The 24,573-nt window shown below is 36.5% G+C and overlaps 1 protein-coding gene across 1 annotated transcript in view; it reads right to left on the bottom strand.

Annotated features, from left to right (window-relative positions):
* CFAP44 (cilia and flagella associated protein 44) overlaps positions 1 to 24,573 on the bottom strand; it is a 134,092-nt gene that overhangs the window by 71,828 nt on the left and 37,691 nt on the right. The window contains exons 10-15 of the mRNA XM_079922398.1: positions 23,580 to 23,735; positions 22,718 to 22,765; positions 22,029 to 22,128; positions 21,245 to 21,339; positions 18,385 to 18,594; positions 17,651 to 17,761 (exon numbers count right to left, since the gene is read on the bottom strand). Of these exons, the coding sequence (XP_079778524.1) occupies positions 17,651 to 17,761; positions 18,385 to 18,594; positions 21,245 to 21,339; positions 22,029 to 22,128; positions 22,718 to 22,765; positions 23,580 to 23,735 (720 nt within the window). The remainder of the gene's footprint in view (positions 1 to 17,650; positions 17,762 to 18,384; positions 18,595 to 21,244; positions 21,340 to 22,028; positions 22,129 to 22,717; positions 22,766 to 23,579; positions 23,736 to 24,573) is intronic.

Genomic DNA, 24,573 nt, shown 5'->3' with positions numbered 1-24,573 from the left:
AGAGGACCCAAGTAAACAAAATAAGAAATGAGAGAGGAGAAATTACAACTGACATCACAGAGAAACAAAAAAATCACAACAGAATACTGTGAAAGGTTATATGCCAACAAATTGGATAACCTAGAAGAAATGGATAAATTTCTAGAAACATACAATCTACATAGACTGAATCAGAAAGAAATAGACAATTTGAACAGACCAATCACTAGTAGTGAAATTGAATTAGTAATCAAAAAACTCCCACCAAACAAGTCTATGACTTCACAGGGGAGTTCTACCAAATATATAAAAAGATCTAATGCCTATCCTTCTCAAACTGTTACAAAAAATTGAACACTTCCAAATTCATTCTATGAGGCCACCATTACCCTGATACCAAAACCAAAAACACCACAAAAAAAAGAAAATTACAGGTCAATAGCAAAAATCCTCAACAAAATATTAGAAAACAAAATTCAGCAATATGTAGAAAAGATCATATATAAAAAGGATCATACAGCATGATCAAGTGGGATTTATTCCAGAGATGCAAGGATGGTTCAATATCCACAAAACTCAATATGATACAGCACATTAACAAAATGAATGGTAAAAATCACATTATCTCCACCAGGAAGCATAGACAACCCACTGAACTAACCTTAGCCACTGGGGACAGACACCAAAAACAACGGGAACTATGAATTTGCAGCCTGCAAAAAGGGGACCCCAAACACAGTAAGATAAGCAAAATGAGAAGACAGAAAAACACACAGCAGATGAAGGAGCAAGATAAAAACCCACCAGACCTAACAAATGAAGAGGAAATAGGCAGTCTACCTGAAAAAGAATTCAGAATAATGATAGTAAAGATGATCCAAAATCTTGGAAATAGAATAGACAAAATGCAAGAAACATTTAACAAGGACCTAGAAGAGCTAAAGATGAAACAAGCAATGATGAACAACACAATAAATGAAATTTAAAACACCCTAGATGGGATCAAGAGCAGAATAACTGAGGCAGAAGAACGAATAAGTGACCTGGAAGATAAAATAGTGGAAATAACTACTGCAGAGCAGAATAAAGAATGAAAAGAACTGAGGACAGTCTCAGAGACCTCTGGGACAACATTAAATGCACCAACATTTGAATTATAGGGGATCCAGAAGAAAAAGAGAAAAAGAAAGGGACTGAGAAAACATTTGAACACATTATAGCTGAAAACTTCCCTAATATGGGAAAGGAAATAGTTAATCAAGTCCGGAAGCACAGAGAGTCCCATACAGGATAAATCCAAGGAGAAATACGCCAAGACACATATTAATCAAACTGTCAAAAATTAAATACAAAGAAAGCATATTAAAAGCAGCAAGGGAAAAACAACAAATAACACACAAGGGAATCCCCATAAGGTTAACAGCTGATCTTTCAGCAGAAACTCTGCAAGCCAGAAGGGACTGGCAGGACATATTGAAAGTGTTGAAGGAGAAAAACCTGCAAGCAAGACTACTCTACCCAGCAAGGATCTCATTCAGATTTGATGGAGAAATTAAAACCTTTACAGACAAGCAAAAGCTGAGAGAGTTCAGCACCACCAAACCAGCTTTACAACAAATGTTAAAGGAACTTCTCTAGGCAAGAAACACAAGAGAAGGAAAAGACCTACAATAATGAACCCAAAACAATTAACAAAATGAGAATAGAAACATACATATCGATAATTACCTTAAATGTAAATGGACTAAATGCTCCCACCAGAAGACAGAGATTGGCTGAATGGATACAAAAACAAGACCCATATATATGCTGTCTACAAGAGACCCACTTCAGACCTAGAGACACATACAGACTGAAAGTAAGGGGATGGAAAAAGATATTCCATGCAAATGGAAACCAAAAGAAAGCTGGAGTAGCAATTCTCATATCAGACAAAATAGACTTTAAAATAAAGACTATTAGACGAGAACAAAGAAGGACACTACATAACGATCAAGGGATCGATCCAAGAAGAAAATATAACAATTGTAAATATTTATGCACCCAACATAGGAGCACCTCAATATACAAGGCAAATACTAACAGCCATAAAAGGGGAAATCGACAGTAACACATTCATAGTAGGGGACTTTAACACCCTACTTTCACCAACAGACAGATCATCCAAAATGAAAATAAATAAGGAAACACAAGCTTTAAATGATACATTAAACAAGATGGACTTAATTGATATTTATAGGACATTCCATCCAAAAACAACAGAATACACATTTTTCTCAAGTGCTCATGGAACATTCTCCAGGTTAGATCATGTCTTGGGTCACAAATCAAGCCTTGGTAAATTTAAGAAAACTGAAATTGTACCAAGTATCTTTTCTGACCACAACGCTATGAGACTAGATATCAATTACTGGAAAAGATCTGTAAAAAATACAAACACATGGAGGCTAAACAATACACTACTTAATAACGAAGTGATCACTGAAGAAATCAAAGAGGAAATCAAAAAATACCTAGAAACAAATGACAATGGAGACACGACGACCCAAAACCTATGGGATGCAGCAAAAGCAGTTCTAAGAGGAAAGTTTATAGCAATACAATCCCATCTTAAGAAACAACCTAACCTTGCACCTAAAGCAATTAGAAAAAGAAGAGCAAAAAAACCCCAAAGTTAGCAGAAGGAAAGAACTCATAAAGATCAGATCAGAAATAAATGAAAAAGAAATGAAGGAAATGATAGCAAAGATCAACAAAACTAAAGCTGGTTCTTTGAGAAGATAAACAAAATTGATAAACCATTAGCAAGACTCAACAAGAAAAAAAGGGAGAAGACTCAAATCAATAGAATTAGAAATGAAAAAGGAGAAGTAACAACTGACACTGCAGAAATACAAAAGATCATGAGAGATTACTACAAGCAACTCTATGCCAATAAAATGGACAACCTGGAAGAAATGGACAAATTCTTAGAAATACACAACCTGCCAAGACTGAATCAGGAAGAAATAGAAAATATGAACAGACCAATCACAAGCACTGAAATTGAAACTGTGATTCAAAATCTTCTAACAAACAAAAGTCCAGGACCAGATGGCTTCACAGGCGAATTCTATCAAACATTTACAGAAGAGCTAACACCTATCCTTCTCAAACTCTTCCAAAATATAGCAGAGGGAGGAACACTCCCAAACTCATTCTACGAGGCCACCATCACCCTGATACCAAAACCAGACAAGGATGTCACAAAGAAAGAAAACTACAGACCAATATCACTGATGAACATAGATGCAAAAATCCTCAACAAAATACTAGCAAACAGAATCCAACAGCACATTAAAAGGATCATACACCATGATCAAGTGGGGTTTCTTACAGGAATGCAAGGATTCTTCAGTATACGCATATCTATCAATGTGATAAACCATATTAACAAATTGAAGGAGAAAAACCATATGATCATCTCAATAGATGCAGAGAAAGCTTTTGACAAAATTCAACACCCATTTATGATAAAAATCCTGCAGAAAGTAGGCATAGAGGGAACTTTCCTCAACATAATAAGGGCCATATATGACAAACCTACAGCCAACATCATCCTCAATGGTGAAAAACTGAAAGCATTTCCTCTAACATCAGCAACAAGACAAGGTTGCCCACTCTCACCACTCTTATTCAACATAGTTTTGGAAGTTTTAGCCACAGCAATCAGAGAAGAAAAGGAAATAAAAGGAATCCAAATCGGAAAAGAAGAAGTAAAGCTGTCACTGTTTGCAGATGACATGATACTATACACAGAGAATCCTAAAGATGCTCCCAGAAAACTACTAGAGCTAATCAATGAATTTGGTAAAGTAGCAGGATACAAAATTAATGCACAGAAGTCTCTGGCATTCCTATACACTAATGATGAAAAATCTGACAGTGAAATCAAGAAAACACTCCCATTTACCATTGCAACAAAAAGAATAAAATATCTAGGAATAAACCTACCTAAGGATACAAAAGACCTGTATGCAGAAAATTATAAGACACTGATGAAAGAAATTAAAGATGATACAAATAGATGGAGAGATATACCATGTTCTTGGATAGGAAGAATCAACATTGTGAAAAAGACTCTACTACCCAAAGCAATCTACAGATTCAATGCAATCCCTATCAAACTACCACTGGCATTTTTCACAGAACCAGAACAAAAAATTTCACAATTTGTATGGAAATACAAAAGACCCCAAATAGCCAAAGCAATCTTGAGAAAGAAAAACGGAGCTGGAGGAATCAGGCTCCCTGACTTCAGACTATACTACAAAGCTACAGTAATCAAGACAGTATGGTACTGGCACAAAACAGAAAGATAGATCAATGGAACAGGATAGAAAGCCCAGAGATAAACCCATGCACATATGGTCACCTTATCTTTGATAAAGGAGGCAGGAATGTACAGTGGAGAAAGGACAGCCTCTTCAATAAGTGGTACTGGGAAAACTGGACAGGTACATGTAAAAGTATGAGATTAGATCACTCCCTAACACCATACACAAAAATAAGCTCAAAATGGATTAAAGACCTAAATATAAGGCCAGAAACTATCAAACTCTTAGAGGAAAACATAGGCAGAACACTCTATGACATAAATCACAGCAAGATCCTTTTTGACCCACCTCCTAGAGAAATGGAAATAAAAGCATAAATAAGCAAATGGGACCTAATGAAACTTCAAAGCTTTTGCACAGCAAAGGAAACCATAAACAAGACCAAAAGACAACCCTCAGAATGGGAGAAAATATTTGCAAATGAAGCAACTGACAAAGGATTAATCTCCAAAATTTATAAGCAGCTCATGCAGCTCAATAACAAAAAAACAAACTACCCAATCCAAAAATGGGCAGAAGACCTAAATAGACATTTCTCCAAAGAAGATATACAGACTGCCAACAAACACATGAAAGAATGCTCAGCATCATTAATCATTAGAGAAATGCAAATCAAAACTACAATGAGATATCGTCTCACAGCAGTCAGAATGTCCATCACCAAAACATCTAGAAACAATAAATGCTGGCGAGGGTGTGGAGAAAAGGGAACACTCGGGCTTCCCTGGTGGCGCAGTGGTTGAGAGTCCTCCTGCTGATGCAGGGGACACAGGTTCGTGCCCCAGTCCTGGAAGATCCCACATGCCGTGGAGTGGCTGGGCCCGTGAGCCATGGCCGCTGAGCCCGCGCATCTGGAGCCTGTGCTCCACGAGAGACGCCACAACAACAAGAGGCACGCGTACTGCAAAAAAAAAAAAAAAAAGGGAGCACTCTTGCACTGCTGGTGGGAATGTGAATTAGTACTGCCACTATGGAGAACAGTATGGAGGTTCCTTAAAAAACTGCAAATAGAACTACCATATGACCCAGCAATCCCACTACTGGGCATATACCCTGAGAAAACCATAATTCAAAAAGAGTCATGTATGAAAATGTTCATTGCATCTCTATTTACAATAGCCCGGAGATGGAATCAACCTAAGTGTCCATCATCAGATGAATGGATAACGAAGATGTGGCACATATATACAATGGAATATTACTCAGCCATAAAAAGAAACAAAATTGAGCTATTTGTAATGAAGTGGATGGACCTAGAGTCTGTTATACAGAGTGAAGTAAGTCAGAAAGAGAAAGACAAATACCGTATGCTAACACATATATATGGAATTTAAGAAAAAAAAATGTCATGAAGAACCTAGGGGTAAGACAGGAATAAAGACACAGACCTACTAGAGAACGGACTTGAGGATATGGGGAGGGGGAAGGGTAATCTGTGACATAGCGAGAGAGTGGCATGGACATATATACACTACCAAACGTAAAATAGATAGCCAGTGGGAAGCAGCCGCATAGCACAGGGAGATCAGCTCGGTGCTTTTTGACCACCTAGAGGGGTGGGATAGGGAGGCTCAGAGGGAGGGAGACGCAAGAGGGAAGAGATATGGGCACATATGTATATGTATGACTGATTTACTTTGTTATAAAGCAGAAACACACTATCGTAAAGCAATTATACTCCAATAAAGATGTTAAAAAATCACATTATCATCTCAATAGATGCAGAAAAAGCATTTCATGAATTTCAACATCCATTCATGATTAAAAAAAAAAAACAACTTATCAATGTTGGCCTTGAGGGAACATACCTCAACATAAAAAGGGCCATTTATGACAAATGCAGAGCTATCATCATACTCAATAGTGAAAAACTGAAAGCTTTTCCTATAAAATCAGGAAAAAGACAAGGATGCCCACTCTCACCAATTCTATTAATATTTTTAACATAGTATTGGAAGGCCTGTCAACAGCAATCAAATAAGAAAAATAAGACAAATTGGAAGGGTAGAAGTAAAACTCACTTTTTACAGATGACATGATACTATACATAGAAAAATCCTAAAGTCTGTATTAGAATAAAGTTGCAAAATACAAGATTAATATACAGTCATACACTATACACATGGTATCAACTACCATCATGCATGATAAACCCACTGGAGAGTTGCTGTTTTACATCCCTTAACCAGGACACCCATGATAAAGGTCAGGACCCAAGGGTCAACATAGTTGGAGATACTTCTGGTAGTCATCTTAGCACTGGATGCCCTGGCCAACAACTAGTTCATCAATATTTTTATAAAATCTTGAGCCATTAGCAATTGTCTGTCTTCCTGATACAGCCAATGGTAGCAACAACATTCCTTATCCAAGGAATATCTTCACTCATAGATACCCAAAAATATAAATCAAGGTCACGTGTCTCTACATGGCTTCACCAGCTTATTCCCTTCAAGCATCCAGACATTGGAAATAATGTTAGAGAAACAATTTATTGGAATTTTCAATCAACCTTTCTTTACTTGATGTTAGAATATTTTTCCCCTGTAGAGGAGGAAAGAGTTTCTTTCTCCTGAGGTCTTCTGGGGTTTCTATTAGTCTAGAACTACATTATTCCAATTTTCATATTTGAAGATTTCCAAATCACTTGGGTGATCCAACACAGGGCCATAAGTGTGCATTTTAGAGCAATTTAACTTATGGTTCATCTTTATCTTAGTACATAGTTTTGGGGGATATAAGCTTTAGTTAGTGGTTGCCAAGGAGGAGAGGGAGATGGATGGACGGAGAGTTAGAAAAAAATAGTGAATTAGAATGGATCCTTTAGCTGGTTCCTTGTTTAAACCTTAAAAGAAAAAAAAAAAAAGCTTAAGTTAGTGAAGGTTTGTCATAATTTCTTCCTTTGCTATGCCCTCATCTTGAACATGAGTCTCCATAGACTAAGGAGGACATCAAAAAGATAGCCAACTTTTGGGCTTCCCTGGTGGTGCAGTGGTTGAGAGAGTCCGTCTGCCGATACAGGGGACATGGGTTCGTGCCCCAGTCCGCATGGGTCCCACATGCCGCGGAGCCGCTGAGCCTGCACGCCCGGAGCCTGTGCTCTGCAACGGGAGAGGCTACGACAATGAGAGGCCCACGTACCGCAAAAAAAAAAAAAAAGAGCCAATTTTTGAGGCTTTGTTTTTTTTCTTTCTTTCCTTTTTTTCCTTTTGATCAGAATATGCCTGCCCTCTTAGCAGAATCAGTTTTCGGTACTTGAAGTTTTCCCAGTGTTTGTGCTACATCTCACACCACCAATAAGATGCCTTGGTTATTCTGTCAAACCTTTTATTTATCCTCATGAAAAGGTTGAATTGAGCCACCTAGTACTCCATGAGCTAATGCAGACCCTTACCCAATTGTATGTTCTATGCACACATTCTTAAGTAATCTTATTCAAGTGGAAGATGTTGGGTTATTTTTTGTGATAAAATGACAAAATCATCGTTGTAATTGTAATAACTCAACCAGATATTTTTCATCCATCATGTGTATCACAGTAAGTCACTCTCATCACATTGTTAATTCTAAAATACCTGAAAATTCAATTTCATTATACTTCTCTATCCTTCATGAAGGTCTGTATCCTTGATGACTGAATGTAGTTTATGTTTTAGAGATGAAAGATGTAAGAGGCACTGTTTTGCAGTTTCTATTCTTCCTGTTTTTAATCTGTCTTACAAAATTCCTTCATGAAAAGCTGTATGTCAACAACCAGTAAATTTATTTAAATTTTGAAGACTGATATTTATGTACAGTATGCATATATGTATACAGAAACATGACATATATATTATGTATATACACATATATGCATATATACATATATATGCATGTCATGCCATTTTTGCTAGGTAACTAGAAAACTTCAGAATCATCTAAAGAGAAAGTGCTGTGGTTTTCTTACATATACATTTATTTATAGACTTCATCCCCAAAATGAATCAAAGCAGCAGAATATATGCCCTATAGGAATAAGGAGCTTTAATACTTCTCTACCACATTTTATAGATTTCCTTTTCTAATCAAGTGAAATTCTATAAAAGGAAACTCATTTTCTTTTGTATTACACCTTGATTAATCTTTTTATTTACAACGTGACTAGATAAATCAAGAGGATATTTTATGAAGGTCATCTAAATTCCACTAAGCAAATTAATTGACAAGGGTTGGCTGGGTATTTGTGAAGTACTATGAAGAACTCCATTGTTATTGTTAAGACCTAGACATTTACTCCTTATTAAATTAACAGATTCAATTGACAAATCATAGTTAATGTAATAGTCACCCACTGGTTACACTCTGTAATTACTCTATATGACAAAGTTACTAACATTGGGAAAACTACCAATAAGAACCAATAAGAACTAACTAAATCAAAGCCCCTTCATTGTGGAGAATATTTTTTTTCAAATTTTCAAGTAGTGCACTCAAAAATACATTTATTAAGCTTTTATCACTTGAGTAATATTGCATTTTGGGGATGAACTGAAGTGTATCATTTCAATTTTCCAATTTGATAATTAGTAAACATACTTTCTCCATGATGAAAAATATTGAATATTTTAATTCTCATAACTTTAAGAATATAGCAACTATTAATCTTGTCATTCTTTTTGATTCATTAATCTCTCTCAGAAATTGAAAAAATCAGTCTACCCTTGTCTTATTCAAGAAATGATACAAGTTGGATGCTAATATTGAAAGGTTAGATAATGTATCCCAAATATTTTAGATACTAACAACATATCCTAAATGATCTTCAGTAAAATACACTTCCTGAAATCAAATATTTTTAGGGAATAACTGCTTGCCACTTACTATGGACTAAATATTTGGGTTCCTCCAAAATCCATATGTTGAAACCCTATGTGGAGGTGGGGGCTTTGGGAGGTAATTAGATTTAGATGAAGTCCTTAGGGTGGAGCTCCCATTATGGGGCTAGTACTTTTATAAGATGAAGAGACCAGAGCTCTCTCTCTCTCCATGTGAGGAATCAGCAAGAAGGCAGTGATCTGGAAAGCAGGTAGAAGGCCCTCACTATGAATCTGACCATGCTAGCATCCGAGCATGCTGACCATGAGGCTGATCTCAGACTTCCAGCCTCCAGAACAGTGAGAAATAAATGTTTGTTGTTTAAGGCACCTAGTATATGGTATTCTGTTATAGCAGAATGCCAGACTGATAAAATATTCATTTATAAACATCTTATTCAAGGCTAATTTGCAAACTTTTGTTCCTGATTGTCTGATGCTTTAGTTCTTGATTACCTAGAATCTATTTTACATGTATGAACATATCAATCACCCCAAAGTATGCTTAAGCGGAGTGAATGTTTGCAAATATAAAATGACACTTTCTAAGAATTTAGGCATATACTAGGATATGACAACAAATTTGATAAAAAGTTTGTTTCTGCGGTTGTCCTTGCAAATGTTGAAATTGAAGCAATTGTAAAAATAAATAAACTTTACAATAAACAGAAATAAAAAAGGCAAAAAAAGATTAATATACAGAAATTTGTTGCTTTTCTATACACTAATAATGAACTACCAAAAAGAAAAAGCGAGAAAACAGTCCTTTTTAAAACCACATGAAAAATAATAAAATACCTAGGAATAAACTTAACCAAGGAGGTAGGAGATCTATACTTTGAAAACTATAAGACATTGATGAAGTTGAAGATACAAAGAAATGGAAAAATACCCCATGTTCATGAATTGGAAGAATTAATATTGTTAAAATGACCATACTACCTAAGGCAATCTACAGATTTAATGCAATGCCCATTAAAATACTGATGGCATTTTTCACAGAAATAAAACAAATAACCCTAAAATTTGTATGGAACTATAAAAGACACTGAATAGCCAAAGCAATCTTGAAAAAAAAGAACAAAGCTGGAGGTATCACATGCCATGATTTCAGACTATACTACAAAGCTACAGTAATCAAAACAGTATGGTACTGGCATAAAAACAGACACATAGATCAATGGAACAGAATAGAGAGCCCAGAAATAAACCACACACTTATGGGCAAAATTAATCTACAACAAGAGGCAAGAATATACAATGGGGAAAGGAGTCCCTTTAATAAATGATGCTGGGAAAACTGGACAGCTATATGTTAGAGAATGAAACTAAAACATTTTCTCACACCATATACAAAAAATAAACACAAAACGGATTATAGAGCTAAATGTAAGACCAGAAACCATTACACTCCTAGAAGAACACATAGGCAGAACACTCTTTGACCAAAACCATACAATATTTTTTTGGATCTGTTTCCTAAAACAAAGGAAACAAAAGCAAAAATAAACAAATGGGACCTAATTAAACTTAATCTTTTGCACAGCAAAGTAAACCACTGACAAAAAGACAACCTACTAAACAAGAGAAAATATTGGCAAATGACATGACCCATAAGGGGTTAATATCCAAAATATATAAACAGCTCATACAACTCGATATTCAAACAATTTTAAAAATGGTCAGAAGACCTGAATAGACATTTTTTTAAAAGAAGACATACAAATGGTCAACAGGCATATGAAAACATGCTCAACATCACTAACCATCAGGGAATTGCAAATCAAAGCCCACAAAGAGATATCATCCCACAACTGCCAGAATGGCTATCAACCCAAAGACCATAATTAATAAGTGTTGGGGAGGATGTGGAGAAAAGGGAACCCTGGTACACTGTCAGTGGGAATGTAAATTGATGAAGCTACTGTAAAAAAAAACAGTATGGAGGTTACTAAAAAAGCTAAAAATATTACTACCATATGATCTGGCAATTCTACTTCTGGGTATATATCCCCAACAAAACAAAACCCAAAAACACTAATTTGAAAAGATACATGCACCCCAATGTTCATAGCAGCATTATTTACAACAGCTAAGACATGGAAACAACCTAACTGTCCATCAACAAATGAATGGATAAAGAAGATGTGGTTACTCAGCCATAAAAAAGAATGAAATTTTGCATTTGCAACAACATGGATGGACCTGAACGGTATCATGCTTAGTGAAATAAGTCAGACAAAGAGAAATACTGTATGTTATCACTTATATGTGGAATCTAAAAATGAAACAAACTAGTGAATATAACAAAACAGAAACAGACTCACAGATATAGAGAATAAACTAGTGGTTACCAGTGGAGATGGAGGACAAGATACAGGTAGGGGATTAAGAGGTACAAACTACTATGTATAAAATAAACCAGCCACATGAATATATTGTACAGCATAGGGAATATAGCCAATATTTTATAATCAATTCAAGTGGAGTATAATCTATAAAAATACTGAATCACTATATTGTACACCTGAAACTAATATTGTAAATCAACTATACTTCAATAAAAATAAAGTTTAAATAATAAAAATAAAGGATTTCCCTGTGGTGCAGTGGTCAAGAATTTCCCTGCCAATGTAGGGGACACAGGCTCGATCCCTGGTCCAGGAAGATCCCACATGTCGCAGAGAACTAAGCCTGTGTGCCACAACTACTGAGCCTGCACTCTAGAGCCCATGAGCCACAACTACTAAAGCCTGTGCACCCTACAGCCCACATGCTGCAACTACTAAGCCCATGCACCGCAACTACTGAAACCCATGAACTCTAGGGTCCATGTGCTGCAACTACTGAGCCTGTGTGCCTAGAGCCCATGCTCCACAACAAGAGAATCCACTGCAATGAGAAGCCTGTGCACCACAACAAAGAGTAGCCCCCACTCACCGCAACTAGAGAAACCCTGTGCACAGCAACAAAGACCCAATACAGCCAAAAAAAAAAAAGATTAAAAATAAACAATAAAATATCAATACTTTTTAATAGTCCATAGGTCAAGGAAATCAAAATGAAACTGAGAAAATATTTTCAACTGGATGATAATAAAAATACTACATTATCAAAACTTGTGGGATACATTAAAGGCTATAGCTTTATAAGGTACACATAAAGATACATATAAAGAATAATAATAAAATATAAATATCCGTTTCATGAAATTAGAAAACAAGAAAATAAACCTTAAGACAGTAAATGTAGGATTGTAATAAAAGAATATAACTTAATAAAATAAAAACCAAAATAAAATCAATAAAGTAAAAAGTTCCTTGAAAACACTAATTGACAAACATCTAGGAAGATTAAGCAAGAGGAAGGGAAAAAAATGACCAGTATAAAAAACTGAAAAGGAAACATCATTACAGATCCTGTGACATTAAGAATATTACAAAAATTACAGACAAAAAATTTGAAAATTCAAAGGAAATAAACAAGTTCCCTAGGGGGGAAAAATGTACTTACCAAAATTAAACCAAGAAGAATACATCTGATTGGACCCACAAGAGACCCTGAATAGCCAAAGCAATATTGAGAAAGAAGTCAAAGCTGGAGGCATCACACTACCTGATTTCAAACTATACTGCAAAGCTGTAGTAATCAAAACAATAAGGTATTGGCATAAAAACAGTCATAGAGATCAATGGAACAGAATAGAGAACCCAAAAATAAATCCACATATATGTGGTAAATTAATTTATGACAAAGGAGCCAAGACTACACAAGGGGGTTAAGACAGTCTCTTCAATAAATGGTGCTGGGAAAACTGGACAGCCACAGGCAAAAGGATGAAACTGGACTATCTTATACCGTGCACAAAAATTAACTCAAAACAAATTAAAGACTTGAACGTAAGACCTGAAACCATAAAACTCCTTACAGAAAACATAGGCAGTAAGTTCCTTGACCTTGTCATTGGTCTTTGCGATGAGTTTTTGGATCTGACACCAAAAGCAAAGGCAACAAAAGCAAAAACAAAAACAAAACAAAAACAAAGTGAGACTACATCAAACTAAAAAAGCTTTTGCACAGCAAAGAACTCAACAAAATGAAAGGCAACCTTATGAATAAGCAAAAATATTTGCAAATAATCTATCTGAAAAGGGACTAATATCCAAAATACATAAAGAACTCATACAACTCATTAGCAAAAAAAAAAGCACAAAGAATCCAATTATAAAGGGGGAAGAAGATCTGAACAGACATTTTTCCAAAGAAGACATAGAGACAGACAACAAGTACATGAAGATATGCTCAACATCACTAATCATCAGGGAACTGCAAATCAAAACCACAATGAGATATCACCTCACACCTGTTAGAATAGCTATTATCAAAAAAACAAGAAATGTTGGCTAAGATGTAGAGAAAAGGGAACCCTTGTGCACTGTTGGTGAGAACATAAATCAGTACAGCCACTATGGAAAACATTGTGGAGATTCTTCAAAAAATTAAAAATAGAACTACCACATGATCCAGCAATCCCACTTCAGGGTATTTATCTGAGATGAAAACATTAACTGGAAAAGATACATGCACCCTCAAGTTTATCACAATATTCTTTACAATAGCCAAGATATGGAAACTATGTGTTCATTGAAGGGTGAATGGATAAAGAAAATATTCCATTGTGATTATATGTACACAATGGAATATTATTCAGCCATAAAAAAGAATGAAATCTTATCATTTGCAACAATATGGATGGACCTTGAGGACATTATGCTAAGTGAAATAAGTCAGGAAAAGAAAGACAAATATTGCATGATATCAATTGTATGTGGAATCTTTAAAAAAGAAAAAAACATTAGGCACAGAAAACAGACTGGTGGTTGCCAGAGGCAGGGGCTGGGTGATGATAAAATGGAGGGGTTCAAAATGTACAAATTTCCAGTGATAAAATAAGTCATAGGAATGTAATGTACAGCATGATGACTATAGTTAATAATACTGTACTGCATATTTGAATGTTGCTCAGAGTAGATCTCAAAAGTTCTCATGTATGGTAACAGATGTTAACTAGACTTATTGTGGTGATCAGTTCTCAATGTATACAATTATCAAATCATGTCGCATATCTGAGACTTATTTATGTCAATTATACTTTAAAATTTAAAAAGAAGAATTATAATCATTAAAAGCATTGAATTAATTTTTTTAAAGCACCTCAAAAAAAAAAAAAACCCTATGCTCTGATGGCTCTACTACCAAGTCTGCCAAAAACTCAAAATTCTAATATATTACAAATTCTTCAAGAGAATAGAGAGAAAGAATAGTTTACAACTCATCTTAGGAGATGAAAAAAACCTTAATAACAAACTTGATGATGAACTATGAAGACAGAAAATATTATCCAAATCTTTTTTATAAACATAGATGAAAAACACTAATGTTAGCAAACTGAATTCAATGACACATGAAAACTATGCTAAACCAGCTAGTTCAAGACAACACAGAGAAACCAGTAAAGCCACAGCTCTAAGAGCCAAGATAGCAGGAGAAGGGAAGCTAGGTGAGGTGAGCTGGGCATTCTCTGCACCTCTTTCTCCTAAGGGCATTGGTCAACTTACTGCATGGGACCTAGAAGCCAAACAGAATGCAGTGTTCTAGAGCTTTAGGCATTCTCTCAGAGATGAATAGACACAAGCTGAAGTTCAAAGTGACAAGAAAGTTAGGACCTGATGGCACATGATACCAGAGAAAAGGGAAACGCAGAAAAGGGAGTCTGACATTCTGCTGGGCCTTTGCCTTTAAAACATTTGCACAACCCTAAGCTGCATGAGAACAGGAGTTGCTCATTTCATCCAAAAAGTCACATTATTGTTTACTTACTTTCATTTTTGAAAGATACTACCACTGGGTATAAAATTGTGGGTTGGAAGTTATAGAACTATAAACTGCTAAAAGAAGACATCTACTGAAGAAATTCAATCCATTATTAAAAATCCTCCTACAAACAACAAATCAGGTCCAGAGAATAGAAAAGACTTTTTTTTAAAAAAAAAAAAAAAAAAGAGGACAGAAATACCTTGATTCCAAACCTGGCAAGGACATTACAAAAGGGGGAAATTATCACTCTGTTATGAATGTAGATGCAAAAATCCTTAATAAAATATTAAACTGTGTGTTAAAATATAGTGAGTTGATGTGTGCTAGGATGACAAGAAGGAGGTCATTTTAGGCAGAGAAGATCAAGTTCAAAGCTTAGTGCATGAAACAAAGAGGAACAAGACAACATAGAGGAAGAGACAGATTTAACAGATGTTTAGGGTGCATAACCAATGGGGGGGCTTGGTGAACCACCAAAGCAGGGCGGTTAGAGGTAGGGAAGAGATGACTCTAAAGATTTTCTGGTTTAGGTAACAGGGAGAATGGTGTTCTCAGAAAAATGCAGGAGGAAAAACATGTCTTAGAAAAACTCTAATGAATTTCATTTAGACACATCAAAATCACCCCCAGAAATTCGGAAGATCACCAAGTTCAGTCAATTCTACCTATCTCTTATCCACACAGTCTTTCACACTTTGGTCACATCTTCTCTGGAACACAGCTGTCCAATAGATCTACCTGCCTCTCATTTGGCTCCCTTGTAACTTCTCCACACTGCTGCCTAAGTGATCATGGTAGTGACCACTGCAGATGGAATGGTTCTGTGTGTGATGCAGCTTTATTGGAAACCAAAATAATGAGCAGAAGCTTAATGCATTCAGGAAGGTAGGAGGTCTGACCAGTGAGCTGGTAGGGGCTAACAGCTATTGCTATTTGGACAACTGAAGTGTGCAGTATCAGTTATACATGTTAATTTACTTTTTTCCCTCAGCTTCATTGTAATATAACTGACATAACATTGTGTAAGTTTAAGGTGCATAACGTGATGATTTGGCGCATGTATATATTGTGAGATGAGAGTAACTTACTTACTAATTCCCAAATAATACTAGAAATATAAGTGTTAATTGGCACCACTGACTGAAATGACTTTTGAATTGTTTTTTTGTTTTGGGGGGGGTGTCTTTTCTGCCTTAATTTTTGTTTTAGTTTCTTATTTTGAAGTAACTATTAATTCATAGGAAGCTGCAAAGATAGTACAAAGAGGTTTATACCTTTTGCCCAGTTTCTCCCACTGGTTACTTCTGCAACAATATCAAAACTAGGAAATCAACATTAATATAGAATGTGTGTATAGTTCTGTGTCATTTTATCACATGTGCAGATTCATGCAACCACCCACAATCAAAACATAAACTATCCCACCACTGCAAAGATCTCCCTCAAGCTGCCCCTTATAGTCACACCCACCCCCTTCCCACCCATCATTCCCAACCCCTGAAAAATGCTGGGTTTTTTAAAACTTTGTTATATAGGGAAATGATTGAAGGATGCACAAAATATCATATGTTGTGATACAATAGCTCATGCTTTAACACAGAGCATCCTTTGCAGCTCTCTTTCCTTCGCCTACACAACTTGCACTCTCCTCCTCTCAACTAACTCACATCACGTGTTAACTTCTCCCTTTCTTGATATTCCCTTTCTTGATATACATGCTCTATATTCACAGCACGTATTGTCTATACCACTGATAATTTAGTCACCCATTCCCTTGTGAAATCTTAAATAATTCTATCACAGATCAATATAACTTCTTAAACATGTGTATTTTTTTTTTCTCCTTCAGAAGATACTGTTATATACTGCTTATTGAATCCATTGCCAGGGCCTAGCAAAGATGAAAACAATGAGTATTTGTTAATTAAAAAATATTTTTTTCTAGGTACTACTATATTTTTATAGCCATTTTCTTTAGAAGAGCTTAAAATAGATTAAAGATGTTACCCCCCACCTCCAAAATCCTGACAGTACCTCTACGCAGTTCATCAGCATTATTATTATGCTGGAACCCTAGTACAAGTACCTGGTTTAGACATTCAATCAATATTCAGGTGACTGAAGTATCCTATGCTCAAAATTAGGGAAATTAGGGGCATTAAATAAGATTAGTAATCAATACTGAATCCCCAATTGTTATTAGAAAAGAGGCAATGGAAGATTAGAAGAGAAAATGGAGCTGGAATGGGAGCAGAAGGGAAGTAAAGAGATTAAACATGAGGACAAGTACACTCAACACATTCTGACATGTTGTGTTTTGGGCTGAAGTCTCCATTGTTGAAGCAAAGTCTGATACAATAATTAGATTATGGAAGAAGGAGGAGGTAATGGGAAGGGCTTGAAGCTCCTGAGTAACGCTCCACTAGTAAAGCTGAGCAGCTTCCCTGGCCCCTCACAGCGGGACCCAGGAGTGGAGCTAATAATTCCACCCACTATTGTCTATCTACCAGATCACTTCACTACGTAGTAACTGAGATTTAAACACGAAGACAAATAACTACTTACATGAGAGGCTGTAGACCAGGTTAACTGGCAAACAGGTCCAGGAGTAGTAATATAACCGATTGGCTTATAACCCCTTTCCACTTCAAAGAAGAAGACAGTTTGATCTTTACTCTAAGAAAAAGAGAGATACCGAAATATATATTATTACGAAACATATTGCATACAGTACAAAGAAGCATTTAACAGCTATATTACACCCACTGTATACGTATACCTACAATGATCATATTTCCCCAGGTTATTCTGGGAACATTCTTGTTTCAAATATTTGCTTCATTTTCCCCATGAGAACACTTGACAAACCATGTTTTCTTGTATGTGTTTCTGAAAAGATGCTCACCATACCTGTATATAAGATTCACAAAAAATTCCACAATGCATACGCTCACCTATTTATGCATAAAGCATTTACATGTTTATTCTCTTCATTTAGGCCAATTCCACATAAGAACATACCTAGGTTATAAAACGTTCATTATACATAAAACATGTTGCATGATTCCCAGTTGAACATTTCTGTTCATTTAAAATAAGCATTACAACTCAATTTGTAAGAATAGTTTTAAATGTCATGCACAGACTATACTGAAAGAATCTGAATACAAAGAAAACAAAATAGGGATATATTCTCAGAAAGGAATATAAGCAAATAAGGCATCATTAAGTAGGAAGACTAACAAGGCAGGGTTAACCAGGAAAATTCAATAGGAAACACAAGGAAATCTACTACTTACCCCTGTGGCTAGAACTTCTCCATCACGATCATAAGCTAAAGCAGTGACAGGAGAAGTATGAGGTTTGAAAACCTGTTTCAAACAAATATCTGCATCTGAAACTCTCTTCCGTCCCACAAAACTTGTGAGCCCGTCTGGATCATAAAGTTCAAGAATTCGAACAACGCCATCTTCAAATCCTGCAATAATCTGTGCTCCACTGTTGCTTACCTTGGACAAAAAAGAAATGCAAGGTTTCTGAAATTAGTTGATTAAGAAAGCTGTACTACATAACAGATTTCTGTATTTTATTTAGACTTAAATTATTTAACTAAATAATTAACTAAAATAAATGCTAATCAATAATTCCTTATACTACTTTCTGGTAACCTCCATCTCTTCTATGACAGTTCCTTACCACTGCAGACCATGAGACAGGTAAACAATGACAATCCAAGCATTCAATGAGCAAAAGCTGGTGGAGCGTCTGTCTACTATGTGCCAGGCACCCATCACCAGCAACCCAAGTGTGAGCATAAACAGTCTCAACCCCTGTTTTTACAAATGTATGGTCGAGTGGGAGGACAGACATTAATCAACCGCACAAATGAATATGGAATTATGAACTGAAATAAGTAAAAGGAAATAAACATTCTGAGAGCACATAGCAAAGAAAGCTGACCTAGTCTGCAGCTTAGAGGAGAAGTCTGGGCCAGAGATATAAATCTAGCAATGTCTTAATGTACTAAATCTGCTATCTCAGAAGGCATTCAGGAGAAGGGCAAGAGCCTTGGTATTCTTTAGAGCAGACTGATCATCCCTGAAGCCAGGCAATTATGAAAACCTTGGGAATAAGAAAACTATATTCCATTCAATTCCAACTGAATGTTTATGCAAACATTTACTAAGTGTCTAAATGTACCAGTAACTCTAGAGGCACTGGAAGTACAAAGATGAATAAGATATGGTGTCGCCATGAAGAACAAACAGTCTGGTGGGAAAGACAGTCAATAAAGCAAGTCATCTTAGTACACTGTGATAAGTGCTATAAAAGAGGTATATACACAGTCCTTAAACAAAAACCGCAAAGGAAGAAGTACGCAGCTCTACGTGAAGGTGGGGTCATGGAGGGCTATGCAGAGGAGATGATATCTGACCTGGGCTAAATTGTAAACAATGATGTGCAGTTTTCCAGAAAGGCAAGAGGGTATGAGGAAGGGGCAATTCAAGCATAATGTCCATATGATCATTACTTGGATATAAGGCTAAAAAAGAAAACATTCTATGGACATTGCCCAAGCATCTGAAAAAATGATTCAATTACATAGGCTGTATTTTAAAGAATTTAGGTAAGAGTGTAAATAGATTAGGATAAAGAGTGATCCGTGTTTGGTAATCTAAATACTCTGTCATTTCCACTTAATCCAGCCTCATCATTGTTCTGCTTCTATTCCCTGGCCTGAGTTCTCCTTCTGGTCTTGATCGCATCATGAAATTCCCCTCCATTCCAGCCACCTCCACATCTACTTTGGGCCTGGAACATTTTCTCTTTGACTTCAACCCAAAACAATAAGGATAAAATATTCCCCAAATATTCCCATGACACTTTAAAAACTTGGCTGCAAATTTTTTGCTATGCCTCTCATGGAGAGGTGGGGTTTAAGTCCCTCCCTCCTTGAATCTGGGAGTGGGGGGGGCTTGTGACTGCTTCACCCAACTGAGTATGGTACAAGTGACATTATGTGACTTCCAAGGCCAGGTCATAAAAGGACAGCAGCTTCTGCCTTATTTGCTGGAACACTATATCTTGGAGCCCTGAGCTGCCATAAAGAAGTGTGTGACTGCCCTGAGGCCACCATGCTGTGATAATGACCTCTCCATGTGGCATGGGCTTCAGGTAAGCACTGCTGTTGACATCCCAGCTTAGCTTAACCTTCAACCCAGGTGCCAGACCTGTAACAAAGAAGCCTTCAGATGACTCTAGGCCCCAACCATTCAAATCTCCCCTACTGAGGCCCCAGATACTGTGAAGCAGAGATAATCCATCCTTGTTGTCACCTGTCCGAATTCCCAAACCAGAGACTGAGCAAAATAAGATGATTGCCGTTTTATGCCACTACATTTGGGGTAGTTTATTACACAGCAATAGACAACTAGAACAATGATCTCTCATTTTTTCCATAGCTCTTATCATTATCTAACATATCACATAAATTTACTTATTTTGTTTTTTGTCTGTCTCTGCCTCCTGTCTCCCACTCTAGTGGGAGATTCATGAGGGCAAATATTTTTTTTCTTTTTGTTCATTGCTATATTCCCAGAATCAGGACTGGCACGTTGCAGACATGCTGGAAATATAAAGAATGAATGAATCAGAGTCAGGCAAAGGACAGATACACAAAGTTCTGTCAGGTAATTACTTTTTTTTTTTTTTTTTTGCGATACGTGGGTCTCTCACTGTTCTGACCTCTCCCGTTGCGGAGCACAGGCTCCGGACGCACAAGCTCAGCGGCCATGGCTCATGGGCCTAGCCACTCCGCAGCATGTGGGATCTTCCCAGACCGGGACACGAACCCGTGTCCCCTGCATCGGCAGGTGGACTCCCAACCACTGCGCCACCAGGGAAGCCCATCAGGTAATTACTTTTTAACATGGAACTATTTCTAAACTTTAGGTGGCATAACAATAGATTTTCATTAAAACAGAACCAAAACCACAATAGCAAAGTCATGATATGATTTCTATCACGTTCTGAGTGAACTAAAATTTTTGTTCTTCTCTAAAATCCAGAGTCATAAAATATCTGTTTCTAAGAAATAGCACTAATATACCATATTTACAAATAGATTCTAGTAGAAATTCATTATAACAATAAGCTTACCCGTCGTGGTACCCAAGTAAGGGCAGTACCTCCTTGTTTGAATTTCATCTGAACCAAAGGAGTTTTGCTAGCAAAATCATAGAGTCTAACAGAGCCTACAGAAAGACAGTTTTAAAAGAAACATTTATATATATATATAAATATCTTTAATAACTTTAGCTCACTTCACATTTAAGCACTAAACAAGAAACATCATAAAAATTAAATCAACTGATAATCTAATGGAACTTTCTTTAGTTAAAACTTTACATGTATACCCTCGATCAGGTAATTTATAAACATGAATAATGTTTATATGCCATTTTATATATATATATATATATATATATATATATGCTATGCCATTTTATATAAGGGACTTGAGCATCTGTGGATTTTGGTATCAGTGGAGTCCTGGAACAAATCCCTACACAGATACCAAGGGACGACTGTAGTAAAGAAACAACTGATGACTGACTGGTGGATCAATTTCACCTTGCACAGTCCACACAGATTCACTGTAAGTCAAGAAGGAAGAAAGAGATGGAAAGAAAAGGAAAAGCATGAATGTGGATAACACCAAGATGAATGGTATTTTCACGAGTAACTTATTGATGTGTCTTTATTTTAATCTCTCGCAATAACCATGGTTGCCGTATTTTGGGCCCTTTCCCCTCTCCTGAAACTCACCTCACTTGCATCAAGAAGCTTCCCTTTTGGAAAAATTCTCAAATACTTTAATCAAACACATTAAAAAATGAATTGAAAACAAAACACAAAGGTCCAGATATGAGTTCCTACTTACAGTCCAAGCTAGTAGTGGCCATGAGATAAGTGAGAGGAGAGACGGCCAAGGCTTCAATGGCTCCAGAATGGAAGGAGAAGAGGCATTCTGGATCTTGGGTCTGATAACAAAAAAAAGATCCTATTAGAGCTCAAAGATAGGTTAACACAGAACTAAGGCCAAGTTTAAAGAAATGCAATTAGAACCCTGTATCATGTGTGACTTTATCTGAACAGAAATAAGAAAAGGCATAGTAAGATAGAAAGGGCGCTGAAGTTTGGAATTAGGAGAGACAGATGATGCAGTTGATGGCTGTGTGATTTGGCACAAGTCACTTCAAATGCCGGTTTCCATTTCTTCATCAGAAAAATGAGATGATGGCAACTGCCTGCCTACAAAACAGAGTAGTTGTGAGGATTATATGAGATAATAGACATTAAAATGCCATATGTTTATGAAACCTGTAAAGCACTGTATAATGTTAGGCACTGTCATTGCCACTTTTCTTGTAAATTCTGTTATGAGATAGATCCTTTTTTATGTAAAGTCATAACGAGAGAAAGAGACAGAGACAGTATGAATTCTTTGAATATGTTGAGCAAGTTTTTGATGACAACAATGATCAAATATGGAAAAAGAGTATCTTTTAAAGAATAACAACAAAGGTCTTTACTATGAGAATTAGAAAAAAAGAAAAATAGGCAACTTACAATATTTGAAAAGCTAAGGTCAAGCTTCCATATGGCTCCATTGGAATCCTAAAAAATTAAATACCTAATAATATTTTGTTCATCGTTTTAGACTTTTATCAAATTAAAGGAATTTTTTTTATGATTTAGTTAAAGGACAAAACATACCAAAAACTTACATATAAAGTGTGATTGAAATTAAACAATAGCAACTTTCATGCATCTTAGAACACGACACAATAAATGAAGCAATCTCATAAAACTTATAGTCAATTTAACATAATAAAAATGCTAATTTGTTTTCTGTGTATAAAATACAAGTCAATTAAATATCAAAATTCACGGAACTCTTCATTGTAGTATCAACAGTAGTCTTAATAGTACAATGGATTTACAGTGACCATAAATTATACTACTATTTTAATTTTATGTCCAAATAACTTTTTTTTTTTTCTTTTTGCGGTACGCAGGCCTCTCACTGTTGCGGCCTCTCCCATTGCGGAGCACAGGCTCCGGACGCGCAGGCCCAGAGGCCATGGCTCACGGGTCCAGCCGCTCCGCAGCACATGGGATCCTCCCGGACCGGGGCACGAACCCGTGTCCCCTGCATCGGCAGGCAGACTCTCAACCACTGCGCCACCAGGGAAGCCCAGATAACTTTTTTTAATGTATTTTTTTAAAGCCTTTATTGAATTTGTTACAGTATTGCTTCTGTTTTATGTTTTGGTTTTTTGGCCATGAGGTATGTGGTATCTTAGCTCCCCGACCAGGGATCAAACCTGCAACCCCTGCATTGGAAGGCAAAGTCTTAACCACTGGACCGCCAGGGAAGTCCCAATGTCCGGATAACTTTAAAGAGCAAAGAGAGAAGAGTGCATCTTACCTGAGACAACCAAAAATTATTTCCAATTTCATTCATTTTTATCATAGAGAAGAGTCTGACATTCTTGTCTACTTGAAGTTCATTAATGGGCTCTATCTCTAACAATCCAGTCTCGTCTATAGTATCAGCAGTGTCTATTGTCTCAAAATCCCATATCTTAAAAAATAAGAAAATACTTTAATCAATCAGCAGTTTCTGAATGTATATGTTATAAGCCAGAAAAGGCCCCATTTTTTTTTCAAAAGTCATTTCTTCTTGTTTCAGGAAAATAATGAGTAGGTATAAATTAAAACACCAGACAAAATCTAACCCTGGGATTTTGCTCTGAAATGGGAATAATGAATTATTATAATTTCCTTTGTATTTATGGAGATTAGTGAGAAAATACAGACCTGAATAAGAATTCTAATTTGCCCAAAGTAAACTTTATTTCAAGGTTTCTGTCAGGCCTTACTGCATATATAGCGGCCGCAAGGAATAAATGGTTCAGTCATACACTGAGACATCATGACGAGCCTCGTCTTACATTAGATTCGTGGGCTCCTGGAGAGGGGACACAGACCTTCTTGCTTAATGATCCAAGCACTATCTTCATTATAAGCAGAGAAAAATGGATGTAGGTAATGTCTTCATGAGATAATGTTTCTCTTCCTTATCATAGATTTAGACTGTACTATTCAGATAAGGATTGTTGTTCTTGCGATAGGAGACCAGAATAGTACCAGGGAAGGATGAGGGAGCACAGTTTCACTTTATGTGGTGAAGAGACTCGGAAGGACTTCCTCTGTGAAGTGCCAAAGCCCAGCCTGGATGGTTCTGTAGCCACATCCTGCTACGTCATCCTAGACTCAACAACTCAGACTCTGGGAGGATTGGTAGTGTCCCACAGAGTAGCATTGTGGAGGAGAGTCCCAGATCCTAGGGTCAGACTAACTCCTGGGAGTTGGAGTAGGTTTTTCCTAGAGGGTGAGAAGTAGAGATTTACAACATAGAG

Source organism: Stenella coeruleoalba, assembly GCF_951394435.1.
Source record: "Stenella coeruleoalba genome assembly, chromosome: 5".
Classification (NCBI taxonomy): Eukaryota; Metazoa; Chordata; class Mammalia; order Artiodactyla; family Delphinidae; genus Stenella; species Stenella coeruleoalba.
This window is presented reverse-complemented; position numbering and strand designations above follow the sequence as displayed.